At 42.6% G+C, this 20,864-nt stretch overlaps 1 protein-coding gene across 1 annotated transcript in view; it reads right to left on the bottom strand.

Moving 5' to 3' along the window:
- The window catches only part of LOC103197533 (myosin phosphatase Rho interacting protein), a 286,080-nt gene that overhangs the window by 196,423 nt on the left and 68,793 nt on the right, over nucleotides 1–20,864 (bottom strand). Inside the window, exons 2-3 of the mRNA XM_042781030.1 lie at nucleotides 14,153–14,230; nucleotides 12,345–12,410 (exon numbers count right to left, since the gene is read on the bottom strand). Of these exons, the coding sequence (XP_042636964.1) occupies nucleotides 12,345–12,410; nucleotides 14,153–14,230 (144 nt within the window). The remainder of the gene's footprint in view (nucleotides 1–12,344; nucleotides 12,411–14,152; nucleotides 14,231–20,864) is intronic.

Genomic DNA, 20,864 nt, shown 5'->3' with positions numbered 1-20,864 from the left:
TTTGAAGTTGTTTTTCTAAATATTATTACATTACCAAGCAGAGGACTGGAAAAGAGCAGAAAAGGAAGGCAGGAATCCAAAGCTTACTGAGGCCTAACAACTCTGTAAGGTTTCTACAGATGGGAAAAAATAGGTGGAGAAGACAAGTAACTGGATGAAAATTGCACAGCTCCCTGACACAGCCAGCCCTGCCTTAACCCTACTACTTAGCTGCGTGAAAGCTTGAAGGCCAAACCGGCCCCTCAGTTGTAAGGCAAACACACAACAGACTTAAAAATATATCTCATGAACTCCAGACTTTCTGGAGCCATAAGGCTGGATGAAGCCTTGAAACTATTCCTTTAGATAATCTTTAAATTTAAACCAAAAATATCCCTTGAAGTCTTCTTAAAACCAAACAATAGCTTAGCTTAACTAGTTAAAAAAAAAAAGAGTCTGCCTTGAGCATTATGCTCTTATCAATTTGGGAACAAATTGACCACAGCAACTGGAAAGATTAGATAGGAACCTCAAGTTCTGGAGACAGTTAGCTTATAATAATGAGGGAGGAACAACTCAGAAAAGAATGACGAAAATGGTTGTACAACTCAAAGACTGTAATCAAGTCACTGAGTTGCATCCTGCCATCTCAAACAAGATCAAGAAAGCACAAGTCCTTTTCATCTATTTAGAAAATACTAAACTGGATTTATTACAAATATTAAGTGGATTATTGCCTTTGCAGTGCCAGTCTATTCTGTTTCTTTTTCCTCCTCCCTCATTTCATCTAAATTTCTATTCCAACTTGCAAAAAATCCATCAACTCACCAAATTAATGCTGAGTTCAAGAGAATCCTGTTCTATACACATAGCCAGCAGTCAGGATAGTACATTGACTTTGGAATATGGCTGGCTTTGGAATACAGCCAGACAAAAATCCCAGTTCTCACCTGTTAGTTACATGACTACAACATTTCTGAGCTTTGGTTTCTTTGTCTGTGAAGTGGAAATGATAACACTTGTCTTAGTTACCTAGTGCAGCTATAGCAAATACCACAAGTGGATGGCTTTCACAAACAGAAATTTATTTCCTCACAGTTTGTTGTTACATGCCATCAAGTTAGTTCTGATTCACAGCAATCCCACATCCAACAGAATGAAAAAGTGCTCAATCCTGTTCCATCCTCACAATCATTGCTTTATTTGAGACCACTGTTGTAGGCCCTGTGTCAATCCATCTCACTGACATCTTTCTACAGGGATCGGACCCTCCTGATAACACATCCAAAGTATGTGAGACAAAGTCTAACCATTCTTGTTTCAAAGGAGCATTCTGGCTGTACTTCTTCCAAAACAGGTATGATTTTTTTTCTTTCTTCTGGCAGTCCATGGTATATTCAGTATTCTTCACTAACTTTATAATTCATAAAGCATCGATTCTTCTTTGGTCTTCCTTATTCACTGACCAGCTTTCACATGCATAGGAGGCAACTAAAAACACCACTGTCAAGGTCAGGCACACCTTAGTCCTTCAAATGGCATCACTGTTTTTTTTTTAACACTTTAAAAAGGTCTTTTGCAGAAGATTTGCTCAGTGTGATATGTTATTTGGTTTGACTGCTGTTTCCATGCTTCCTTGATTATGGACCCAAGGAAAATGAAGTCCTTGACAACTTCAACTTTTTCTCCATTTATTATGATGTTACTTAATGGTCCAATTCTGAGGATCTTTGTTTTCTTTATGTTGAGGTATAATCCATATTGAAGACTGCAGTCTTTGATATTCATCAGCAAGTGCTTCAAATCCTCTTCACCTTCAGCAAGCAAGGTTGAGTCATCTGCATATCATAGGCTATTAGTGTTTCTCCAATCCTGATATTACATTCTTCATATAGTCCAGCTTTTCAGATAATTTGCTCAACATAAAGACTGAGTTAAGTTTCGTGAAAGGATATAACCCTGACACACACCTTCCTGATTTTAAACCATGCAGTATCCCCTTGTTCTGCTCGAATAACTGCTTCTTGGTCTATGTACAGATTCCACAAGAGCATAATTATGTCTTCTGGAATTGTCATTCTTTGCAGTTTTATCTATAATTTGTTATGACCTACACAGTTGAATATCTCTGCATAGTCAGCAAAACACAGATGAACATCTTTCTGGTATTCTTTGCTTTCAGCCAAGATCCATGTAACATCAGCAATGATACCCCTGATTCCACATCCTCTTCTGAATCAAGTTCAAATTTCTGGCACATCCCTGTCCATATACTACTGCAATCATTTTTGAATTGTGTTTAGCAAAATCTTACTTGCATATAATATTAATGATACTATTTGATAATTTCCACATTCTGTTGGATTACCTTTCTTTGGAATGGAAATAAATACGGATCTCTTCCAGTCAGTTGGTCAGGTAGCTGTCTTCCAAATTTCTTGGAATAGACAAGTGAGCACATGCAGCGCTGCATCCATTTGTTAAAACATTTCAAGCGATATTCCATGAATTCCTGGAGCCTTGTTTTTCAGCCTTGCACTTCTTCCTTCAATACCATCAATTCTTGATCATATACTACTACCTTCTGAAATGGCTGAATGCTAACCAATTCTTTCTGGTACAGTGACTGGGTATTCCTTCCATCTTTTTTGATGCTTCTTGCATCATTCAACATTATGCCCAATACTGCAACTGATGCCCTTCAATACTGCAACTGAATTTTTTCTTCAGTTTTTTTAGCTTTAGAAATGCCAAGCATGCTCTTCCCTTCTGGTTTTCTAAGTCCAAGTCTTTGCACATTTCATTATAACTTTACATTGTCTGCTCAAGCTGCCCTTTGAAATCTTCTGTTCATCTCCTTTACTTTATCATTTCCTCCTTTCACTTTAGCTACTCTATATTCAACAGCAAGTTTCAGAGTCTCATCTGATATTCATTTTAGTCTCTCCTTTCTTTCCTGTCTTTTTAATGACCTTTGGCTTTCTTCATGTATGCTGTCCTTGATAACATCCTACAACTCATCTGGTCTTCAGTCATTAGTGTTTAATGTGTCAAATCTATTCTTGAGCTGGTTTCTAAATTCAGGTGTGATATCTGAAGATTATATTTTGGCTCTTGTGGACTTGTTTTAGTTTTCTTCAGCTTCAACCTGCAGTAGCACATGAGCAACTGATGGACTGTTCCACAGTCAGCCCCTGGCCTTGTTCTGATTGGTAATAGTGAGTGTCTTCATTGTCTCTTTCCACAGACACAGTTAATTTGATTCCTGTGTATTCCCTCCAGCTAGGTCCATTTGTATAGCCACCAATTAAGCCACTGAAGAAAGGCATCTGTAATTAATAAATTTCACAGTTTAGGAGGCAAGAAGTCCAAATTCAGAGCACCAGCTCTAGGGGAAGGCTTTCTCTGTCAGCTTACACTTTAGGAGGAAGGTTCTTGTCTCCTTTCAGTATCTGTGGGTCCAGCATTCCTTGGAGTTCTCCAAGTGTCTTGATTTTCCCCTGGGTCTAAGAGATTCTCAGTGCAGGGAGCCTGGGTCCAAAGGACATGCTACATTCTTGGCTCTTCTTTCTTGGTGGTACTCTTTTCTGCTTGCTTCTCTCTCCTTTTTTCCCTTGAAGATAAAAGTGAGGCAGGTCACATACCCAGGGAAACTCCTCTTACACAGGATTAGGTCTGTGGCCTAAGGGTGCCTCCTAGCCTAATTTTTTACAACTGATTGGCTGATCATATCACATCATGAAGAAGGATTACATCATTGCTTAACTGCTGATGAGTACCATGGCCCAGCCAAGTTGACACATATATTTGGGGACACAATGCAATCCATGACAACATCCATCTTGCTGTATTGTTGTGAGGGCAATGTGAAATAATGTACCCTAAGAGCTAATACAGTAACTGGTAGAGCACTGCTCTTCCAGCATCTCCATGACAAGCAAGAAGGGGTTAAGTGCCTCCTCTCTCCTCCAAGAAATCATCTCTGACTCCCCCACACTACCACCTTTAATGTCGCACATGTTGTTTTGCTATGGTATTTAATTTCCAAATATTTATGGGATTCCCAACACATTGTGAGCTTAGCTACAAAAGGGACCTTCTTACCACTTCGTGTCCTTCTCCCATAGTTCTTTGTTAAGAACCCAATGCCCTACGGTTGCCAATAACTTAAACAGTATAGAAGTGCCTCAAAAAGAGAAGGAAGACATTACTCAACCACAGAGAGAAATAAAGTCCTAACACATGCTACCACATGGATGAACCTCAAAAACATTATTGAGTAAAATAAGTCAGATACAGAAAGACAAATAATGCATAATCCTACTTACATGAAATACCTAGAATAGGCAAATGCATAGAAATAAGAGTTTATTAGAAGTTACAAGCGGCTAGGGTAAGGGAAAAATGGGGAATGACTACTTCATTTCCCTTTGGGGTGATGAAAAATTTTTGCAAATGGACAATGGTGACACTTGTACAACATGGTGGATGTAACTAATGTCACTGAATTGTAAACTTAAAAATGGTTAAAATGCACTGTCAACCACTCAGTGGGGGATCTATATAGGAGATTCTGGATAGAGAGGGAGAACAATGTGGAACAGAACTCAAAATCATCTGGGGAAAAAAAAAGGGACCAGGTTTGCTGGTCTGATAGAGCCTGATGGAACCACTGAGACTCTGGCCCCTAGCTGCCCTTCAGGTCTGGTACTGAACCCAAACCTGTGGCTTCCAACCAAACAAAAGACAAGCATATGAGGTGAACATTTACCCGAGGTAGATACACTCCTTGGAGAGAACAATCATGGGAGAAAGAAGGGGTGTTTATGCACAGGGAGACAGTTCAGGGGGCAGGAGTCCATGGAGGGATGGAAACAGGGAAGAGGTAACTCTTCGGAGGTAACTCTTGGGAGGAAGTGGGAGGGGAGCTGTTGCATTATGGTAAATTATAGTCAATGTCTTAAGACAACATGTATGTGAGCTGCTGTATGGAAAGTGAATTTGCTCTGCAAACTTTCACCCAAATCACAATTAAAAAAAAAAAAAAAAGGCATATGACCTGAACATTTCAATCATGGGAGAATACAAGGGCTGTGAATGCACAGGGAGATAGCTCATGGGGCAGGAGTGCATGGGAGGAAAGGACACAGGGAAGAGGTAACTATGGGGAGAAGTGGGAGGGGAGCTGTTGCACTGTGGTAAATTGTAGTCAATGTCATGAGACAAAGTGTATGTGATCTGCTGTATGGAAAGTGAATTTGCTCTGTAACCTTTCTCCCAAATCACAATAAAAAAATTTTTTTAAATGGCTAAAATGGCAAATTTTTTGTTACATATACTTTACCAGAATACAATTAAACAAGAACAAACAAACAGAAAACACAGAGAAGAATAATCCATTTCCCTCATTTGCTCAGCCAGCCTACTTAAAGAGAGCTCCAAACTAGGGGAAACAAAACAGACAGGTGAAAGCAGATCTTGTAAAGCTCACTGGGAGTGAGTGGTTAGTTATGTGTAGAGTCCTGGCTCAGCTCTGCAGAGATGCAGATGTAGTAGAATGTCTGGGATATGATGGCTTTTTGTTGTTGTTGTTATTTGCCGTCGAGTCGGCCCGACTCATAGCGACCCCTCCTTGGGTTTCCGAGGCAGTATCACTACGGAAGTAGGATTGCCCAACCTTCCTTCCGAGGAGTGGCTGGTGGGTTTGAACCGCCAGCCTTCTGGTTAGCAGTCAAGTGCTTTAGCCACTATGCTACCAGAGGGTGCTGGCTGTAGAGGGGGATAGAAACCTGAAATGACAGTCCTAAAGCTGGTAGAGCAGGGCCAAGGTGCAACATCCTCCTCTTGCCCCTGCCACCTACACTGTGCTTAGGATTTTATACAACACCAGAAGTATGTCAGGAATGAGATGGGCAAAGATCCTGGGAGCAAAACCACCTCTCTCCTAGAAGAAGAAAAACTTTAAGAAGACAGAATCCTTAACTGTTTGCACTCTAAGAGTTCTTTAATGATCATCTAGTTCAAGCCCTTTCCTTTACACATGAATAAACAGTGACCCAAAATCAATTTCCCTGGCAGATCTTCACAACCTGTAGAACTGACAAGCTCAGAGACTGTCCCTGAAAAGGTCCAAGAGCTAAAGGTGTTTTTCTCATGACATCTATGGGTGTGGACTGAGCTGCTGTTGTTGTTGTTATGTGCCGTGGAGTCCTCTCTGATTCATAGTGACCCCTCCTTGGGTTTCCAAGGCAGTATCACTACGGAAGTAGATTGCCCGGTCTTTCTTTCGAGGAGTGGCTGGTGGGTTTGAACCGCCAGCCTTCTAGTTAGCAGTCAGATGCCTTAGGCAGCACGCTACCAGGTCCTTAATACAGACCCCTACAAACCGCTGAGACATCATCTGTCCTGACTGTAACAAGGACTCAGCTAAGGAGGGACTAAAACACCAAACGGTAAAAAACTGGCCCAGAAATTATGGTTACAAATCTCTCCACAATTTCTCCATTGGGGAGTCTCAAGGTCCATATTTCTGAGAGCAGAGATAGCTCAAAAGCATCAGATGATCTTTTCAGTTGCTTCCAGGAGGAAAGAGTAAGAACAAGAAGCCAGGCTGCACGCACACACATGCACTTGCACACGCGCACATACACACACAGAGCTCCACCTGCCCTTACACCTTCCCTGCTCTTCTTCCTTGCTTCTGGGCTCCTTCTTCTCTCTGGGACAGCCTTCTAGCTTGTGTGGGCTCTGATAACAACTGAATCTTACCTCTGTATCAGTCCCTAGACAACTCAAAAGCTCAAGGCACAGCAGCAAAACTGGTGAAGTAGCATGCAGCCTGTTTTATAGGGGGTAGCAAAAACAGGGGTTAGAGGAGACAGCTCAAGTTTCCAGATCCTTCTTTATCCATTCCTGAAAGCCCAGAGGCCCAGCCAAACGCTGCAGGCTCTCACTTGTCTGTGAGACTGCCTTGAGCCCACCTCATCTCTGCATGCATTTGGAAGAGTTTTCCTTTTTTGGGAAATCTGCTTCTCCTCTACACCCACCAGTTACAGGGTATGTGGGTGTATCGAGAGAGCAATTTCCCAAAAAAGGAAAAGAGATTCCCAAAAGTTAGTCCCTTCTCAGAGGTACCAGGACAGAAGGCTAATGGTCAGAGAAGAATTAAGTCCAAAGGCCCCCACCCAGCAGAAACCTCACACTCCAGGCATGGCCAGCCAAGCAACCATGACAATCATCTCCTCCATCAGCTTCCACACCTGACAAGGAACACTCTTGACAGCCCAGTTTCCTATTGTGGCCACCAAGGCAGGGGCCTGCGATAACCTCCCCTTTTATCTTTTTGGAACCCTCTGGAGGGATTTCTCTGTCTGCTAAGTAACCACAAAGAGCCATGACACCCTAATCCCACTCCCAGAACGTCCCAGGTCCTACCTTCTCCCTCTCCCCATCTCACCCTCTGTCTTCCCAAGCTGGGAGTCAAAATTCTGCAGTAACACATTTATAGAGCTGGTCAGCATAACTCAGCTAAATATTTACCAAAGGCTGACTGTGTGTGCTGCCAAGCCCATGCCATATAACCTGAGGAGACACCGGAAACTATCAGGCTAATGATGGAAATGGGAAAAGTCACAATTGAGTTGGCAAGATAACATTTAAACAAATGAAAACAAATAGTAATATTAAATAAAAGTCAAATAATAAACTCCAAGCAGACTATTGAGTGAGATAGCATAGTGACCCCTCCTTGGGTTTCCAAGGCAGTATCACTACGGAAGTAGATTCCCAACCTTCCTTCTGAGGAGTGGCTAGTGGATTTGAACCACTAGCCTTCTGGTTAGCAGTCAAATGCCTCAGGCATTACACTATCACGATCTAGGTGCTACAATTTACTACAGGCAGTAGATTTGTGCTCTGGAAGGACTGGGAAAAGGCCTCAGGCTGAGTGAGAGCTGGAAGAGCAGACAGGAGCTGGTAGGATCAGAGCCTTCAGTGATGAATGTGGTAGGACGTAGGACCTGGGTCCCCTTGGCAGGAGACATAGATAAGCAGTTTTGTTGGGCTTGGATGCTTGATGTGCAGCGTGCCCACAGCCACCCTCCAGACTAGGTGCAAGTATGGTCCCATTCCACACTGGTGCTGACCTCAAAGCCAGCAGGTATAAACTTGCCCTAACACTTTCCTCCCTTGTTATCAGGAGACCTACCAGGTGATTCCTTCCATGCCCTTTACAAACAAAGTTAATCACAATGCATATTCATATTTTAATTTCAAAATAAACATTTAAGTAAACCACAGACCAAATCATTCAGAGTTTCTTCTCCTTAGCACTGGTGACACTGGGGGCCAGTAAGTCTCTTCTGTGGGAGCTGTTCTATAAACTGTAGAACATCTAGCAACACACCTCATGCCCCCTCCTCCCCAACCACTGGTGACAACCAACACTATCTCTAGATGCTGTCACATGGCTCTGGGGGCACAATGGATCAGGTGAGATCTACGGCTCCAGTCTATGTCCTCAGAGAAAGCCTCACCATCACTGAAGTCAGCTCACCTATGGTCTGTGTAAAAATGGTGTGCATCATCAGACCTCTTCCAACTTCATAAGAGGGAAGAAAAAGAATCAAGATCAGATGCCCAAGGCTGATACCAATGAGGCAGAGATCAAACATGCCTCCTCTCTCCAACCTTTTTTTTTGTAGCCAATTCTGACATCAGACATGGCACTCTCTACTTTTCTGCTGAGCTCAGTAATTTGTTGCAATGGCCACACAAAACTCACCAACTCACTCACAGTTAAAGGATTTGTTAGGTAGGTAATGGGTTATAATTCAGGATCAAGAGCATCTCAGGATACAGTTCTTCGATTAAGACAGCTTCTTCTCACAGCCTTGCCCATAGGCACACTTCTCCACTAGCCCCACAGATTGGTCTCTGCCCTGCTTAGTAAGTGTTACAAAGCTCTTTAGCCTACCAGTAAGTGCCCAGAGGCATCCCATCCCACAAGTAAGCCTTCTGCCTGAAGGCACTCAGCTCTCTCTCTTTCTACTCACTGTAGCCACCTCACTCCATGGGCCACAAAGCCCACTGCACACTTCTATAGGTCTCTTAATTCTTCTGCCACTGTTTCTCTGCTACTTTTTCTCACCATCTTGCACCATCTCCGGTGTTACAATTCTCTGTCTCCTGGGTCTAAGAGGTTCTTTGCACAGGGACCCTGTGCTCTTCATCTTGATGATTATGTTCCTGGTTCTTCTTGATGATAGTGAGGTATTCTTTCTCTGCCTCTGTAATTGGCTCCCTTAAAGCCTGGCAGGATGACAAAACTGACCAATCCCCTTGTAGGGTTCCACACACCTTATATGCATAGTCCTGTTCCCCACAAGGGTTCTGTGCATCTTACCTGCATTACTAGCAAGATGTCTAATCATCTTGGTGGGTCACAAGCACCTTATTTGCATAGTCTCACTCAATCATTTTTTAGGAGTCACAGGACCATGGCTGGATAGGCTGTATTAAGTAGTTCAATGCACTGTAGCCTACCTGGAAAGATGTTCTACCGCTCAGGCCCAGGTCTAGGCTCCAACAGTCCAATGGGGCAGGAGCTTGGCTGAGGAGAGGCTGAGCACTATGCTGCAGCTCTGAGACTCTACACTCTTGGCTTGTCCTGAGTTGCCCTGAAGAGCAATCCCTGGCATGAATTACTAGAGAGGTCCCAGCTCTTGCTCATGGCGCCTGCCTGCAGTCCAGTGGTGACACTGCATGGGCTGGCCACAAGAGTGGAAATCTGCTCTGCCCTCAGCCAGACCACTACCCAAGGGTAACCTTGACTGGTTTAAGGAGTAACTTCCACCAGTGGGGTCTTCCTGATACAATAGAAAAAGCCCTTGTTAATCTGCAGTGTGGCTTTGATAGTCTTTCAACCTGATTGCCGTTGCTCTTTTGCACTCACAGAAATGATGCTGTTATTCCCCAAAGTACAACAAATATACACTGCTCACAGTGGGGGTAGAACACTCTACCTTCAGCCTCCAGGTCATTGGCCAGAAAATGGACCATGCCAGACTTGTACCTCTGGGATCCCCTTACCCTGTCTTCAGTCTAAATTTTCCTAGGCTTCTTTATTTCTCTGCATCGCTGGCATATCTCACTTCTCAGTCCAAGCAGCACATGAAATACTGCCCAGCCACCATCCAGGTTGCTGGGAAACAACTGACACTGAGGAATGTCAGTCCTCATGGCTTGGTCTCAATTACTAAAGACCATTCTCTGAGGCAGTGTGTGCTCTATACTGGTGCAAAAACCATGATGTCCCCAGCAGCTACCTTCTTTGTGCTTGTGCAACTAAGCCAAAGGGAATTATGGATTCTGTTGGACCTTCTGAAAGGTTTCCTGACTGAAATAATCAGTCACCAAGAAAGATTCAGGGAGCTCTGTTTTGGCAATGGCTCACGGACCCAGCCCAGCCTGGACATAATCCAGGGACCTCCCCTGAAAGGCTCCTTCTACATTGTTAGTTTGCTGCTGGACTTAAGAAAGGATCAGACAAGCACAGGACAGTAAACCTCAAAAATCTGAGGAGTCTAGCACCCATTCTCGGGCTAAGACTGCTTGACAGGGTCTATCCTCTAGGTTGCTTCCTTTCCCACAAGGGAAACCCAAGGGTCATTTCCCTGCTCCTCTAACAAATCCCACCACGCCATCAGTACATATCTCTAATCTGGTCACTTCCAAACTACTCTGGATCACAGATGTCTCCATGGCAAACATCTTTTGTGGCCCATTCACTCTGTATAAATATGCTCACCATAATAAAATTGAGAAGGGAAAAAAAAACCAAAAAAACTGTTTCTAAGAAGGAACTATGAAATCAGAGTCGTATAAAACTAAGGAACGATAGATATTAATTCATCCCAAAAACAGAAGCAAAGAAATTATCAATTACTCATAGAGATCACAATTTGTTGTGGAAATATGGCCTTACACATATGAGCTGCAATGACGACACTAAAGCCAGGTGTTCAAACAGTCCAGAGCATCCTGGGAAAGTATAGGAACCTCCTGCTCATATCTTCTGAACCCTGCTCTCACCTGTTAAGCAAAAAAATGAACTTGACAGGATGGGTCTATCTATACACAGTGTGACTGGATTTTCCAAGACAGACCCAATTTGAAAATGCTGTGCTGCTATTGCCACAACCAGAGCATTCTCAAAATGTCAGTACTTGTGCATCCAAACAACATGCCCCAAACTGCCTCTTGCACTGGATTCAGCACAAATTCCTCAACAGACCATAGAGTTTTAGCTTCAGAGGAAGAAAAAAATCAATACAAGGTGAGGCACAGAGGGTCAACATGACTGGACTAGACCTAGGCATTACTGCAGTGACATTCACACATGTGCATGCACATACACACACAAACCCAAGCATACAGTCACATGCACACTTGCACATGTACACTCATACAGTCATGTGCACCTGCACACATAATCACATGCACACATGCATGTGCACATCCACACTCACAAGCACACGCATGTATATATGTGTGCATACACTCAAATGAAAGAGGAAAGGGTGGTCAAGTCTTCTACCTTCAACACTTTATAAAGCTTGAAGTCAGGTCATAATTTAAATCAGAGAAAAAGTCATGAGATTCAATGAATAGAAAAAGAAAATCTAAAACATTCCACCCAATTGGTTTTCAGTGTTGCTTCTGGAGCAACAGCAACAAACAGGCAGAAAACCAGGTCAGTGGCAGAGCATGAAGGAGCCCATGACCCATGACCAGAGGAACACTGACCCCATGACCAAAAGGCCTCTGAGCTCAGCTAAAAACTAAGCCAAGATCACACAAGCTAAATAAAACCAATTACACCACTAAGAATTAAGAGGCAACTCTGGGATTATAGCCCACAAATGCCTATAATCTTTCACAAAAACATACACATGCATGCACACGTGCATGTACAAGGTCCAGCCCAAGCACCCATACCCAAGAGTGCCATGGAAGTCCACTAGCCTATCCAAAATGTATAAGCCATAGAAACAAAGGGAGCAAAACACTTCTTCACTGTACATCTAGAGTATTACATTGACTTCTTTCTAACTGGAAATGCTCTGGCTGAGGTCAAACTCTTACCAGACTTGAGCAGAAGAGATTTGCTCTGTCTCTACTTTCGCCATGTGACCCCTGAAGAAGATCCCTCAAACCAAAGGCCTGGGTTGGAAGGGCCATCTCCAAAAGTGACTATGAGTTCTTCAAAATACTTCAAACTCCCAGGCAGAAGGCCAAGCATAAACACACAGCTGCTGTGCTCACCCATGACACCCATGTGACACCAAGAGAAGGAGGACACTTACCATCTCATCCAGGGCATAGCGCAGGAGGCCGTGCTCATAGAGGATGAAGAACCTCCGTTGCCATTTCTGGAATGGAGCATAGAATGCATGGTTAAAAGGGTTGTGGTCCCAGATCTTGGCCTGCTGAATACCCATGTCTAACTAACCCATGTATAAGGGATGCTGGCTGAACAGCTTCTGTTTCTGGGGCAGGTGGCAGGAAAAGAGGGACCCAAGGCATAAGAACTCATTGGCCAAGATTAGTCCCGCAGGAGAAGTCCAGTGTGTTTCTACATGTTACTCACATTTAACAAGCAGTCCCGTCCCTCTTTTCTTTTTTTTTTTAATCTGTAAGTTCCTTAGGAGCAAAAATAGTCAACACCTCAGTAGTCTTTCTGTATTCCTTATGATGGCGTACTGCCTAAGGCATTTAACTGCTAACCAGAAGGCTGGCAGTTTGAACCCACCAGCCACTCCTCAGATGCAAGATGGGGGGATCTACTTCTGTAGTGATACCATCAGATCTGACTCAACGGCAGTGAGTTTGGTTTTGGTTTATGGTACACAGCAAAATTCCTGGATGGTAAAATGGTTAAAATATCATTTCTTTTTGCTTTGGGCCAGAATTATTATCTTTTATAATAATGATTTTCTCCACAGAATTTGAAAATGGCAATTCTGTCAGACATTAACAGAAGATAGGAAAATGTGTTTCTCCCTGGCAGCTGCAGTCTGAGGGTATCACACGGTCATTTTTATTTTTCCCCCATCTAGGTGACACAAGCAAGGACATTCACAGAGCTTGCGAGAAACCTGATGGAGAGTTGCTTCCAAGCTAGTGTCCAGGGAGAGGCTATTTGGATGCCTTCTGAGAAACATTTCCAAGGCTCCTATGTGTGGTGATTGAAGTCAAAACCCATTCCACAAATCCCAAAGAGCAAAGACACAATGCAAGGTCTGTGGGCTAGACTATACAGCACCACCATTCCACCCAGAGATTGTGATGCCAAGGCCAATAGGGGTAGCAGAGGCACTGGAGAGGACAGGGCCCAGGAATAGGACAGAGCTGGGGTTCTTTGTGGGTGGGGGGCCTGCAGACCTCAGGTCAGCCAGTCACTATGCTGGTTCTACAGCACAGACTTGATTGCTCCCAGTGGCCTATTCCTGGCAGGGAACCTGCCCTCCTGCTGCCCCAGAGAAATGGGGCTCCCACTCTCTGCCTCAGAGGCATTCTACTTTAGGGGAAAATGCAAGGTTTAGAGATGGAGACAAAGGACTCCACTTTGTTCAAAAGTGCTGAGCCCTCGCAGGGGAGGAAACAGGAAGCAGAAGCCTAAGTAGCATAATGTAAATGTTTGGCAAATGGCTCTTTTCCATTTTACTATTTCCACAGTCAAGCTGGTCCATAACAGGTGGCACCCATGTAAGGACATCTCATTTAGGAGGACTATGTATAACTACGCTAACCAGAAGGCTGGCGGTTCAAACCCACCAGCCACTCCTCGGAAGGAAGATGGGGCAATCTACTTCCATAGTGATACTACCTCGGAAACCCAAGGAGGGATTGCTATGATATGAGTCAGGTCTGACTCGATGACACATAACAACAACAACAACAACATGTATAACTACATATAACTGAGACTTTTCCTCTCTGACCTGCAAGTCTGCCAAACGGGTGGGGAGCTTCCAATTCTGTCATCTAGGATTCATTTTTCAATCCCTATAGCCCTCTTCTGTTCTGCCAGTTTACTCTTAGATGGGCCCTTTCTCTGGCTACTCCGAACCCCAAATCTTCACACCCTGAGAATTTGCTCTGGTGCTCATACCCGAGACCGATGCACTGGGTTGTCAAAGTCAGTCCCATCAGGAGCCAGGAGCAGCCAGCCACCATAGATGGGTTTTGCCTGGAGGAGAAAAAAAGGAAGGCAGGTTATTAGTAGCCATGTTTAGAGAGAAAGAGAACAGATTCACTGAAAACAGAAATCACTTCTGCTTGGCAAACCCCACACCTCTTATGCCCCACCACAGGCTTAGATCTTTAGGAAGATATCTGAGAATAGGAAGTTCATGGGAGATTCCACAGCATCTGGTGTGTAGCTGCATCTCTTTTAGGTAGAGGGGAATGCACAACCCTGCAGGAGTTTGAAAAACTGTAGACTATAAAAAAAATCACTGCTGTTGAGTTGGATCTGACTATAGCGAACCTTCCTTGGGTTTCCGAGCCAGTATCTCTACGGACTGTCCAGCGTTCCTTCCAAGGAGTGCCTGGTGGGTTTGAACTGCCAGCCTTCTGGTTAGCGGTCAAATGCCTTAAGTACTATGCCACCAGAGCTCCTTGTAGACTATGTTGTTGTTGGTGGTGGTGGTGGTGGGTTTGAATCACCAGCCTTCTGATTAGCAGTCAAGTGCCTTAAGCACTATGCTACCAAAGCTCCTAGAAACCTCTAAGAAACAGGCTGCTTCCCTAGAGGCTATGAGCAGGAGAAAATGGCATTTTACTCAGTAAATACCTGGGCACCAGTGTGTGCTTTCATTGTGATAATTCAAAATAGGATCGAGGAGAAGAGATACTGCTAGCAATTAAAGCTAGCATTTGCCAACGAATCATTAACCAACTGATTCACTGCGTGAACTTACACGAAAAAACTGAGTTTCAATGCTCACATGTGTAAAACAGGGATGATGAACATTATATCTCATGAAGTTTGTGAGGACTTTGAATGAATGTAAAATGGTACAGCCACTCTGAAAACAGTCTAGCAGTGCCGCAAAAGGTTAAACATGGATTTACCATATGGCCCAGCACTTCCCTCCTAAGTAAATATCCAAGAGAATTTAGACCTTATGTCCATACAAAAACTAGAACATGAATGCTCCTAGTGGCTTTATAGTCAAAATGCAGAAATAATCCAAGCACCATTAATAGATGAATGGGTAAACAAAATATGGTATACATATACAATGGAATATTGTTCAATAATTAAAAGGAATGAAGTACTGATACTTGCCAAAACATGAATTATACACAGTGTGACTGGATTTTCCAAGACAGGCCCAATTTGAAAATGCTGTGCTGCTATTGCCACAACCAGAGCCTTCCTAAATTTTCAGTACTTGTGCATCCAAACAATATGCCCCAAACTGTCTGTCTCTTGCACTGGATTTGGCACAAATTCCTCAACAGATCATAGTTTTAGCTTCAGAGGAAGAAACAATACAATACAAGGTGAGGCACAGAGGATCAACATGACTGGACTAGGCCTAGACATTACGGCAGTGACATTCACAAACATGCATGCACACATACAAATCTTGAAACACTGTAAGTAAAATAAGTCAGACACAAAAACCCACCTATTGTATGTCTGAAATGTCCAGAGCAGGCAAAATTTATAATGACAGAAAACAGATTAGTGGTTGCCAGGCGTGGGATGTGTGGTGATGGGTATATAAGGGCATGACAGCTGAAGGATATAGGGATTCTTTTGGAAGTTATAGAAATGTTCTAAAATTGACTGTGGCCATGGATGCACAACTCTGAATATACTAAAAACCACTGAATTGTGCATTTTAAATGGGTGAGCTGTATGGTATGTGAATTATAGCTTGATAAAGCTGTTATAAAAAAAAGAAAGAAAGGAATAAAATACTGATACACACTACAACATTGGATGAACCTCAGAAACATGCTGAATAAAAGACATCAGACACAAAAGGACATATATATTATATGATTCCATTTATATAAAATGTCTAGAACAGGCAAATCCACAGAGACAGAAAGGAGAATAAAAGTTGCCAGGTGTTGGGGAAGTGGGAAATGGGAAGTAAGTGCTAACATGTATCAGGTTCCTTTCGGAAGTGATAAAAAATGTTCTAGAATTAGACAGTAGTAAGGAGCCTGGAAGGCACAAGGAGTTTGGTAACCTAACAGGTTGATTGTTCAAACCCACTCAATGGCTCTGCGGAAGAAAGGCCTGGTGATCTGCTTCTGTTAAGATTACAATCAAGGAAACCCTATGGAGCAGTCCTACTCGTAGCACATAGGGTTGCCAAGCAACAGAGGCCAACTCAAAAGCAGCTAACAAGAGCAATGCCTATACTAGAGTCTGTGGGTGGCACAAACAGTTAAGTGCTCAACTACTAATCAAAAGCTTGGTGGTTTGAATTCATCCAGAGGCATCTTATAAGAAAGCTTTGATGATCTGCTTCTGAAGGGTCACAGCTCTGAAAACCTTATGGAGTAGTTCTCCACATACATGGGTTGCTGTGAGTTGGAATCAACTCGACAGCAACTAATTTGGGTTTTTTTGGTTTAATGGCTACACAACCTTGTGAGTATACTAAAAACCACTGAGTTGTACTTTTTAAAGGGTGAGTTTTATAGTGTGTTCATTATGTCTCAATCAAGAAAAACTGTACAAACCATGGGGTACCATAGGGGCAGCATTCACACAGAGGGAAAGCTAAGCAGACAGGCGTGCATAGTTAAGAAGAGCACAGGAAGGAAGCAGTCACAGGGACGGAAGGGGAGGAGAGTTTGTTATGGTCAGGGACAGTAATCGGGGCATGAAATCAAATGTACATGAACTGTTGAATGTAAAACAAATTTTGCTCTTTAAATTTGCACCCAAAGCACAACAAAATTTAAAAAAAAAAAAAAAAGAAAGAAAAACTGTACGAGGGAAAACTTTTTAAAACATCATTTGCCATGGCTCTTGGTCCAGAAGTGCTGTCAAGCAACAGCGTACAAAAACAGGGCCTATATTCTAAGTCTAGATCCCATACAAAGTTACCAGATGAAAGCCTCCCCTGAGCTATTTCCCTACCAATTAAACTGGACCCCTCACAGATGTACATGGACCAAAGGCCATACCTCTGGTATCCTTAAAGAGGCTGCTTGCTTATGGTTTGAGTATCTTCCTCCCCAACCCTTTGAAACCTGCCACTTGAGATCTATGCTTCCAGGAAGAAGAAGTAGATGTATGTTGCCCTATTCCTCTTGCTAAATACAGCTAAAAACCCTGGACATTATATAAACATAAGTAAACATAAGACTTTGAAAAGTAGAGACAAGGCAGAAATGCTGGGGACCCCAGAACACCAGGAATGTCATGATGGCAAGTTCCCTAGGTTTTCTTTTTGTCTCAAACCTCAACAAACTGAAAGTATTGAAATCATATAGAATTTATTCTATGACCATAATAAAATCAGATATTGATAAGAGAACCAACCCACTGCCACTGAGTCCATTCCAACTCATAGCAACCCTACAGGACAGAGTAGAACTGCCCCATTGTGTTTCCAAGGCTGTAAATCTTTACAGAAGCGGACTGCTACATCTTTCCCCACCAAGCAGCTGGTGGATTTGAACTGCCGACCTTCTGAATAGCAGCTGAATGCTTTGACCAGTACTACTCCACTAGAGCTCCTATCAATAATAAAAAGACAAGAGGAAAATCTCCAAACTGTTACAAACTAAAGAACAGACTTCTAAAAGAGGAAATGTCAAGAGAAAATTTAAAATACATTGAATGGAATGAAAATGAAAATAAAACATAACAAAATTTGTGGAGCACAACTAAAGCAGTGCTAACTGGATAATTTATAACATCAAAATGCTTACTTTAGAAAAGGGGAAAAATATCTCAAATCAATAATCTAAGTTCTTATCTCAAGAACCAAGGAAAAGGGTAAAATAAACCCAAAGCAAACAGAAGGAAGAAAATAATAAAAGATCAAAAATCTATAAAACTGAAAACAAAAATTAAATCAATGAAACAAAAAGCTAGATTTTCTTTTCTTTTTTTTTTTTTTTTTTGCTATCCTCCCAATGAAAGCATCACACAGTCACTAGATTTTGCATCAAAGGACAGGGGGCTTCAGAACCCAAATAGTATCTAAGTTTATTTAATTTGGGATTTCATGCTTATTTGAAGAGCAGATCCTAGGAATAGGAGCCCTGGTGGCACAGTGGTTAAGAGCTCAGCTGCCAACTGAAAGGTTGGTGGTTTGAACCCACTAGCTACTCCATAGAAAGATGTGGTAGTCTGCTTTCATAAAGATTATAGCTTTGCAAACCATACGGGGCAGTTCTACTCTGTCCCATAGGGTCATTATGAGTTGGAATCAACTTGATGGCAATGGTTTAGATCGTAGGAATGTTTACTTTGTTTTTTAAAGTAAAGGTTCTTCTACCTTCACCCTCCATCAGTATATTGAGAATCTAAACTCCCTTGGGTAACAGTACTCTAGAAAAAAGTCTTTGCTTTAAGAGGACTGAGGTGGTGGGACCTACATTAAAGGAAATGCAATTGTTCTCTATGAAATTCAAATAGAAATACTTCAGACCCTTAGTATTCAAATAGGAATACAGCACAAGACCTCTGCAATTCTACACACTTGAAAATCCTTCTGTAGAATATGATTATTGTCGTTAGTTGTTCTCAAGTTGGCTCTGACACGTGGCAACCTTATGTATAATAGAAAGAAAAGTTGCCCATAAAATATGGTACATATAGTATAACTTTAGGAGAGTGACTGCTTAGCATGTATTAAAAATAAAATATCTGGTTGAAAGCTAAAAGCTGGGCAGGCAGCTAGACTCACTCATTAGCTCTGTATGACTCAGACCTGCACATGTATAGTCATTGTAAGTCATCAGCCTTCAGTATTGCTCATGAATCGTTGCAAACCTGAATGTTAAATGCCCAAGTGACAAGGTTCTACAGTACAGACTTTTTTTTTTTTTTGCCTTCCCCTTCACCCAAATTAATAGGTGTCTAGCTCTGGTGGCATAGTGCCTAAGGCATCTGACTGCTAACCAGATGGCTGGCAGTTCAAACACAGCAGCCACTCCTCAGAAGGAAGGCTTGGCAATCTATTTACACAGTGATACCACCTTGGAAACCCAAGGAGGGGTCGCTATGAGTCGGATCCAACTCAATGGCAGTGAGAAAAAAGAAAACGATCGACTAGTTAGTGGCTTACCCTTCCTTCCCCACCCCCAACCCCTGGTACCCATCAAAGAATATCTCTGTGAAACCTTTTGACTTTTTAAAAGAGTGGCCTCATACAATATTTGTCATTTTGTGACTAATTTCACTCAGCTGTAGGGATCCAGATGAGGAGAGGGAATTCAGGCACCCCTAAAGCAACAGGAGGGAGAGATGGAGAACGCGGATAAAAAGCCAGGAACCTGGACAGAGGAGCAGTCAGCGGCAGGGATCCAGGTGAGGAGAGGGAAATCAGGTAAGCCAAAAGCAGCAGGGTGGGAGAGCAGGAGAAAGGGGATTAAAAGGCCTAGAAATCTGGACAGAGGAGGAGTCAGTCACAGGGACCCAGGTAAGGGTGGTAAGAAAGGTTTCCAACAGGGAGACAAACTTGTCTGTTGGTTTGTCCTACGGTGGTGATGTGTTGATGTGAGTTTTGAGACTGAGCCACTAGTGTTTCAGACCCAGTGAGATGCATATGGTGCACAGGTATCAGCCCAGCTTACAGACTGAGACAGACTAGGAAGAAGGAGGAGTCTGTCCACTTCTCAAAGAACTGGCCAGGGAAAACCTTATGAATAGCAAAGAAAAACTGTTTGATGTATTACCACGCAATTGATGAATAGTCCAGTTAGGTTAGAAGGCTCTCAAAATAGGATTGGGAAAGAGCTGCATCATGTGAGTAAACTCAGCCTTACTCTTATGGATAAGGTAAAGCTTTCAAGACCTCCATTTGCTGATGTGGCACCACTCAAATTGAAGAGATACAGCTGTAGACATCCATTAATCATTGGAACATGGAATGTATGAAGTATGAATCTAGGAAAATTGGAAGTTGTCAAAAAGGAAATGGAATGTATAAAGATGGATATCCTCAGCATTAGCGAGCTGAAATGGACTGGTTTTGGCCATTTTGAATCAGACAACCATGTGATCTACTGTGCCGGGAATGACAGTTTGAAGAGGAATGGCGTGGCATTCATCATCACAAAGGATGTTTCAAAATCTGTCCTGAAGTACAATAATGTCAGTGATAGGATAATAGCCATACGCCTACAAGGAAGATCCTTTAATATGACTATTATTCAAATTTATGCACCAACCACCAAAGCCAAAGATGAGGAAATTGAAGATTTTTATCAACTTTTGCAGTCTGAAATTGATCGAACATGCAATCAGGATGTGGTAATTATCACTGCTGACTGGAATGCAAAAGTTGGAAACAAAGAAGAATTACCAGTAGTTGGAAAATTTGGCCTTGGTGACAGAAATAATGCTAGAACTTGCATGGTAGAATTTTGCAAGACCATCGATTTGTTCATTGCAAACACCTTTTTTCAACAACACAAACAGCGGCTCTACACGTGGACTTCACCAGATGGAACACACAAGAATCAGACCGACTACGTCTGTGGCAAGAGGCAATGGAAAAGCTCAGTATCTTCAGCCAAAACCAGGCCAGGAGCTGATTATGGAACAGACCATCAACTGCTCATATGCAAGTTCAACTTGAAGTTGAAGACAATTAAAATAAATCCAAGAGAGC

This window comes from Orycteropus afer, unplaced genomic scaffold (genome assembly GCF_000298275.1).
Source record: "Orycteropus afer afer isolate SDZICR_OR568_19922 unplaced genomic scaffold, OryAfe1.0 scaffold00080, whole genome shotgun sequence".
NCBI lineage: Eukaryota > Metazoa > Chordata > Mammalia > Tubulidentata > Orycteropodidae > Orycteropus > Orycteropus afer.
This window is presented reverse-complemented; position numbering and strand designations above follow the sequence as displayed.